The following is a 7,625-nucleotide window of genomic DNA, read 5'->3' as shown; positions in this document are numbered from 1 at the left end:
GACCACCCGCTACAAAGCCCACGGCATCATTAATCATCCTCATCAACAACTAATATCCTCTAGCGGGCTCGGGTCGGGCCTGGTCATGAACAGGCGCGCCCCGGATTATTAGTTTAGTAATGAATGCCCGGGCCCAGGCCGGGCTGGGTACGGTCAATTACGCCCGGGCTTGGAACCACGGGCCCGGGCCGGGCTCGGTTCGGTCATGTACGCCCGGGCCCGGCCCGCGCTCGGAACCACGGGCCTGGGCTGGGCTCGGGCTTCATAAAGCGGGCCCGGGCCGTAAAATCCGGCCCGTGCAGTGTTCTACTTCACGCTCCAGTCCTAAACTCCCTTTGTCACGCACGAGTGCAAGGTTCGGCTGAGGTGTTCATAGCAGTGTCAGCTATACGCAGGATGTGTTTTCTCACCAAGCTCGAGAGGTGATTCATAAACCCTTTAATGAAAAGGCAGCACCTATCTGTTGTGTCTTCTTTTTGTTCGAATTTTTTTAAGTGCAGTCTTTTCGTTAAGAGACCAATGAGAGCTGCCCCTTCAGCAACATACACGCGGGGAGCTGGTATCATGTGGGCCCTCCCAAACCCTAATTTTGTGCTCATGTCTGGTATCAGCTGGACCATTTATTTTGTAGTATCGCATTGCGTCTTTCCCAGTTCCTCTGTTCTTTCTTGCTCTCATACTACTGCCTTTATCTCAGAGTTCTTGGCCTCGTGGTGCTGCGACCTACGTGGCTATGTCAAGGAAGTGCAAGGTACTGACTTTGAAAGAACTCCGTATCACCTGCAATTTCGAAGAAAACCCAAAGAAGCATGTGGATGTGGCAAGCAAACTTGGTTTGCTGGTTTCAACACTGAACACAGTCACTGGTAAGTGTGAAGAGGCTCGTAGAAATGTGCAAGTCTTTGGCGCTGGCACAAAGCAAACAAGTGCACAGCATAGACAAATGGAAGACATTTGTGGCTTGCTTTCGGCCAAGATCTAGCGCAAAGAAGCTTACTTTTGGCCAGAATCTCTCAAAGAAGAAGCTTGCCTTGACCAAGGTCCAGTGGAGGGACAGCAACTTAGAAGATTGAACTTCTCTATGCCATTCACTTTCAGGCGATGTGGGATTATGCAAAGCTAGAAGGCATTGCTACCCATGCTTTAAAGAAATGTAGATTTTATGGTGCGTATGATACACTGAGTGACCAAGGAGACAACATTATGCTTAAGGTCCCAGACTGGGGTCACCTGAACGTGGGCGGTTCCTCGGGAGTTTGTGTGCACATGAGTTGCACAGTGCGGAGGACAATATTGCAGAAGCAACCACTGAAGATGCCGGCCACAACAGCAAGGAAGATGGTGGCGGTGATGACCAAGATGATGGCACCAAAGGAGGTGGTGACAGCAGCAGCGACCGGTGCTCAACCAATGGCAATGCACTCAAAGCATTAAGCACTCTTCGGTGATTCTTGGCAAATGCCCAGTTGAGTGAGGAACTGGCAGCTCCTTTTTTTAAATGCGTAAGCATTTTTATGCTGACTCAACGAGAAATCTGTCCCTCCGTCTGCCTGTCACATAAGGCGATCACTGCCATAAAGAAATAAATCAATAAAAGCAAATAAGTTTTTACTCTGGCACTTGTGTTTGAACCCTGGCCCTCACGCTTCGAAGGGGAGTGTCTTAACCCCTAGGCTATGCATCCATGCTTAAAAAGTATAAACACGTGATCGACATGGATTTTGTACGTGCGGTGCAGAAGAATTGTAGCAAGATAACACCCTCTACAAAGGCTTTGTTGAATTTCGGGAGAGTGTTACAAAAGCCATCGGCAGGACAAGGGTTAAAGCCGCCAACCAAGGAAGACTGTACACATCAGTAAAATTCAAACTGTGACATTTTCACGCCAAACATGCGTTTCCGTAGTCGCAGGATGCACGTGCCATGGGACAGCGTTCCATGGCACGTGCACAAGTGCTTTAAATAAGATGATACACTGACGAGAGCTCAAGAGAAGATAAAGCATCATGCCAATGCTACTTGTAAATGACGTTCCAGGGACGGCCACTACCTACAATAAAATTCAACGCTTACGTATCACTTAGACAACTCACAACAGAAATTCTGCACAAATTTTTTAGATGTGAAGCATCTTATAGCGGAGTTCAATCCGGTGGTGGTGGTGGTGGTGGTGTGCAGCGTGACCACCCTTACTGCGCATGCGCAAACCCTCGCCACTTCCCCTCTCCCCTTCTCTCCCCATATCTTCTTTCCCCTCCCTCCCCCCTTCCCCCTCCCCTCCCCCCTCTCTGGCCTCCCCTCCCCTTTCCCCCTCTCCCCTTTCCCCCTCACCACTCCACCTCTGAAACGTGGGCTCTACATGCCGAAACACTGCTTCGCATCGCCTCATGGTCCCCTTTTGCGGGAGATGGTGTGATTTTTAACTTCCAAAAAGAACTTGTTTATTTACATTAGAAGATAGAAAGTTCAATGTTTAACTGATGAGCTATTTGAAAGTTTCTGAATGTGTTGGCCACAGTTCGTGCGATGTTGAGTGATACTGCTCCACATATTGTACGTGTTATGGGTTTGTCAGCAAGCAAACCACTTTCCATACTTTATGGAGCTCGCTTTGGATAATAAGCTTTTTGGATGATGCATTTTTTTCCCGGTTCCCGCAAAGATCGTATCAACGAGATTTCAGAGTGAAATTAAAGCAAGAGCCTTTGTCCTTCACTGTGAGAGCATTCGATCCCCACGCAACCACCCAGTGCTTACCGAAGCTGAAAAAAAAAATTTGCTGGCCGCCATGAGGGCCGACTGTCGCATGTCAGTTCCTGAGCACTGTACGTCAGTGAAACATTTGTTATACGACGACTGTATGACATATGACAACAAAATTTCACGATGCTGCTTTCTCGCTGATTTCTGTAGCATCACCATTTTCTTTACTATACAACAAATTCAAGTACTAAAGTGATGTGCTGAAGAGTGCAGCGCTGACACGGCCGACCACGAAGTGAAGAACAGTGGTATGTATTTGTGTCGCAGAAACTTAATGTCTAAGACTCACTGAAAGCTCTGTGATCTGTGTGGCAAAAACCAACGTTTTTAGATACTGTCAGTTGGAAAAGCGCGCTCCGGAGGCGGCGCCAACTCGTATCCGCTCCGAGGGGTGGCGCTGGCGTAGCGTTGAGATTGAGCCGCCGCCGCCGCCGGCCCGGCTTCCCGCCACTTCCCGCGGTAGCGTCGAATGTTTTTGTTGGTGTTCGCTTGCGCAGACCACAGCGGCGGGAACTTCAACGTTAGATTTCGGTCATCGCAAATTGTATTTCACATGTGACACGACGATCAAGCATGCTTGAGTGAATTAGCAGTTTAACATAGTAAACATGCCGACCTGCAGCGCGCCGGGCTGTCGAAGTGGCTATGCTTCCGAGGAAAACACGTGCGATCGGCGGCACTTCTTCAAACCCCCGAATGACCCTGCAGTTCTCAAGGCCTGGACAGCTGCTATTCCACGAAAAGCCTTCCAGGTGACAGTCAAGACCTACATTTGCGACCTACATTTCGAATCCGAGGACATAATCACTTGCTACGAGCACATCGTAGGCGGAAACGTTGTCAAAATTCCACGTGGTAGGTGGAAACTTAAGCCTGGTGCTGTTCCTCGAATTTATCCCAATATTCCTGCACACTTGTCCAAACCAGCGGCATTAAAGCGCAAAAGGAAACCCCCGAAACTTAGAGGAACCGCGAATTTCGAGCGCCCTGTGTCGGCAAGTGGTGGTGATGTGTCTGACGTTCACATGGATAACAGCGATGTTGACGAAGCTACTGGCGTCCCCTCCGATCCAGAGTTGTGTCCAGAGGTAGCAACTTGGTTCCCTGCATTACAAGACCGAACAAAGTTCCAATCCTGGAATGTCGAGCTTATCCAGGAAGAAGTTGTTTTTTTCAAAGTTGTTCAAAACAAAGGTATTGTCGAAATCGACAAGGCATTGGTGGTAACAAAAGACTTCACCGTCCTCAGTTCTAGGGGGAAGCTTGTTCCCCCGTGCGCATACAGCGAATATGGTGGCTAGAGGGGGAAGTGTGACGGGCGAGAGCGGAGGGCTGTACGAATCCCCAATGAAAGATGGCGGTCACACCAGGTGGCGCTACCTGCGCCGTAGGTGCTTGCGGCCATGCTTGCGGCGGCATTTGCCTGCTTTGCGTATGGCCTCTAGACGTTACTTTCACTTGTTTCTAATAATCGCTTATACCCCGCGCGTTGTTAAAGGCGCTACGTGTTTGTTTCGCTAAGAAGCATGTGTTGCAAGTTCTTAGCGGTGTTAAGCAAGAGGAAAGAAAAAAGAAAACAAAGAATGCTTTTAATCCATACGGAACTGGCGTGCCTCCATGTTTTCATATTTAAATGTGTCTTAATATCGGTTTGCTTCGACATGTTTAATCTGCTACAGTGTGCAAAAACTGGGCTAGTTCGTTGATTTTCATGGTAAAAGCAGCGCAAAAAGACGACTACACGAGAAGAACGACACAGGACAGGCGCTGAAATGTTCAGCGCTGGTTCTGTGTCATTCTTATTATCACATTGCTTTTGCGCTGCTTTTACCATATTTATAGTCTGCTTCAGTTGAACTAAACCACTTGCTCGGCTGCATAGCTCAGCTGACTTTAAAGTGTTCTTTCCTCTTGGTCAAGTGTAAACTGTTTACAATCGTTCATAGCGAGTATACTGGCTGCAGTGCAGCGCGTTTTTTTTTTTTTTCTCTCTTAGTGCGCACCCACCTCCCCCCCTCCATTTCCTCTGTATTGTAGGGGGCTCTCTTGAGCTCGAAATGTTCAAAGCACTTACATTTTCCGGATACTTTTCCTTGAGAAAATTGAAGTGCTCTTGAGCGCGAAATGTTCAAAGCATTTACAATTTCCGGCTCCTTTTCCTTGAGAAAATTGAAGTGGAGATCGGAATGCTGCAGCTGGAGGCTCTTTGATACTGAGCATTTTATTTTATTATTTTAGCGATAGTTCTTTCTATGCAAGGACCAATGATTTCTGTTAACTTACGGCTTTAGACAGGCACGTAGGCAAGGGGGGGGGGGGGCCGGCCCCCCCCCCCCCGAAATTCGTCCAGCCTTTATATGCCTGGGCAACTTTTTTTTTCTTTTTGCCATGGAAAGACTTTCTTTCGAACAATTACGCTTTGGGCCCCCCCGAAAAAAAATCCTGGCAACGTGCCTGGCTTTAGATGCATACTAAATACATGCAAGGACATGTTTATTTATCACACATTTGTCATCCCATAATTATGTCAGACATTTGTTATCACATACTCCCCTATCACGTTAAGAGGTCAAATTACTTGACCCTCCTCAACTTCAAGTTTTTGGCGCTCCCTTATTTTTGGACACTCCTGTCTGCTTTTCTTTTTTTGGTAAAGTACTTTGGTGCGTCCGGAAACACCGTAGGCACACCGTCTTCTGACAAACGCGGGGTATCTCAACAACCTCACCGTTTATAATGTGTTGGTATATCCTTTCGATGAAACTTACGTCGAAGTGCCGCTCGCAAACAACGCTGTCCCTCGTCAGCTCTTTGTCAGTCCGCTTAATATTTCGAGCTCATTGCTCTCGCCTCGAGAGATCCTTCGGGGCTTTAAAGACCGAAAGCTTCTCCGAGCACGATCTATACCCGCCTTTACAGCCAGGGACGAAGCATGTACTTGCGCGATTTGACGGCATGGTTCGCAGAACACGTGGGTACAGTGGCGGGTAAACAAACGGACGACAGCGAAGGCAAGACATCCGAACAAGGTGACGGTGTAGTGACGGCACAGCACAGAGAGAACGAACGAGTCCAGACGAGCCAAAGCAAGCGCGGCGAGCGCGAGCACCTACTACTACACCAGCGCCCCTTGCGGCGGCCAGAACTTTCATTGCGTTCCGCGCATCGCTCTCCCACGGCGGGGATACAGCGCCCGTCACACTTTACAGCGAACATGGTTTGGGAAGCCAGCTGAAACTCATGAGCCTGCAGATGGTATCAGCTTTTCTTAGTTATGTTGATCGCCTAAAAATATGCACGGGCTGTCATAGCAGCTTATTCCCTTCCATTTCAACCGCAACATCAGCCCTGAAGATCCGGGACGTGTGGAGGAGCACTAAGTGTTTCGGGCTGTCCCGGGAAGACTTATGTCCACCATGCAAGAGCACAAGGAAGAATCTGCGAGCACGGGAGATGAAAAAAAAGGAGATATCTACGAAACCAACGAGGCTTCACCAAAAATTACGCTCGACTACTAAAAACCTAAGAAAGAGGGTTATTAGGGCCACAGCTTTTCGAGAAAAAGCGAAGAACGACATTCGAAAAATCAAAGCACAGCTTTCAAAAGTGTCTACCAGTCAAGTGGACGAACTCATGACCGGCCTTCCTCCAGCACTCTGATCTGAAGTGGGTGCCGGACAGGCAAGTGTGGTCGAGTGTCACTTCTTGCTCTGTAAACAATAGCGGGGAAGACTTTTTTTTTTGGGGGGGGGGGGGGAGGGAAGAACGGCACAGGCGCGGTGTGCCCCCCCCCTCTGGCCCCGCCACTGATGCATTGCAGGCACAGAATTAATCATACATTTGTTAGGTACAGGCGCGGCCCTTATTTATCACTAAGTAGTATTCATTCGGCCCTCCTCTAGCTGCTTTACCTAAAATCCGCGTATTTGGAAACGAATCTCCCGCTGTTTCGCATGCAGAGGTAGCAGACGACGCTCCTTCACCAATCCCAAAGCGACAGCAGCGCCGCCGCTGCGCGGGATATGAGAGGGGGCCGCTCCTCGCCGCTGCGACCGCGCGCGCTTACCCAACTGACAGTATCTAAAAACGTTGGCAAAAACAGATACCGTAGTATAATATAACAATGCAAGAATAGCAGAACACACGCCAAAGAGTAGTTTCTACTTGAGCAATGTTCATCACGTGACATTCTGATAAGACGCCCTGCGAGCAACTTTGGGTGTTGAAACTTGCCAACAAGAAACTTGTGTTGATGCATTTGTTCCGTCTAAGGAGCTCAGAAAAATTTGAGGCTCATCTAGAGACTCGGGACCAAACGAAGACAGCTTGTGGACCTGGAAAAAGAAAAAAAAAAGATATAGTAATGCTTTAATACTTGACACAAATAACTTGGTTTAAGTTATAAGAATAAAACGAAAATATGTAGTATTTGGTTCAGAATGGCAGAAAGTTGAGTAAGTTGGTAGGAATTCATCGTAGAAAAAGAGTTAGGCATGCAGACACACACATGTAAGGGAAGGGAAACATCTCGTGCATTCATGTCTGCATACTTAACTTTTTCTAGAAGGTGAACATTTTGACAGTTTTATCTTTCTGCTTGAGGAGATAAACTGAGATTTGACAGTGGGTCCAACCAACAAAGAATTTTTTAACAACCCAATTTTTTGCAGCAAGTTCGGTCCCTTCTTCAAAAGATGTACTTTGGGGGTATTTTTTTTTATGTAGTATAGTATTTGGTTTTTAGCCTTTACGACTTAACGATTGCGTTTTCGGAAATGCTGACACAGAATTCTGGGTTATCGGTGTCTGCTCAAGGGACAAAACACTTGCCAGCATAATCAGTACATACTGCAGTCTTTGTG

The 7,625-nt window shown here is 47.8% G+C and overlaps 1 protein-coding gene across 1 annotated transcript in view; it reads right to left on the bottom strand.

The window, feature by feature from the left end:
- Positions 1 to 6,559: 6,559 nt before the first annotated feature.
- The window catches only part of LOC119396248 (uncharacterized), a 47,492-nt gene continuing 46,426 nt past the window's right edge, over positions 6,560 to 7,625 (bottom strand). The window contains exon 10 of the mRNA XM_049417016.1: positions 6,560 to 7,097. Coding sequence (XP_049272973.1) covers positions 6,942 to 7,097 — 156 coding nt within the window. The 3' untranslated portion in view covers positions 6,560 to 6,941. The remainder of the gene's footprint in view (positions 7,098 to 7,625) is intronic.

The sequence above is a fragment of the Rhipicephalus sanguineus genome, chromosome 6, assembly GCF_013339695.2.
Source record: "Rhipicephalus sanguineus isolate Rsan-2018 chromosome 6, BIME_Rsan_1.4, whole genome shotgun sequence".
In the NCBI taxonomy this organism is placed as follows: Eukaryota; Metazoa; Arthropoda; class Arachnida; order Ixodida; family Ixodidae; genus Rhipicephalus; species Rhipicephalus sanguineus.
This window is presented reverse-complemented; position numbering and strand designations above follow the sequence as displayed.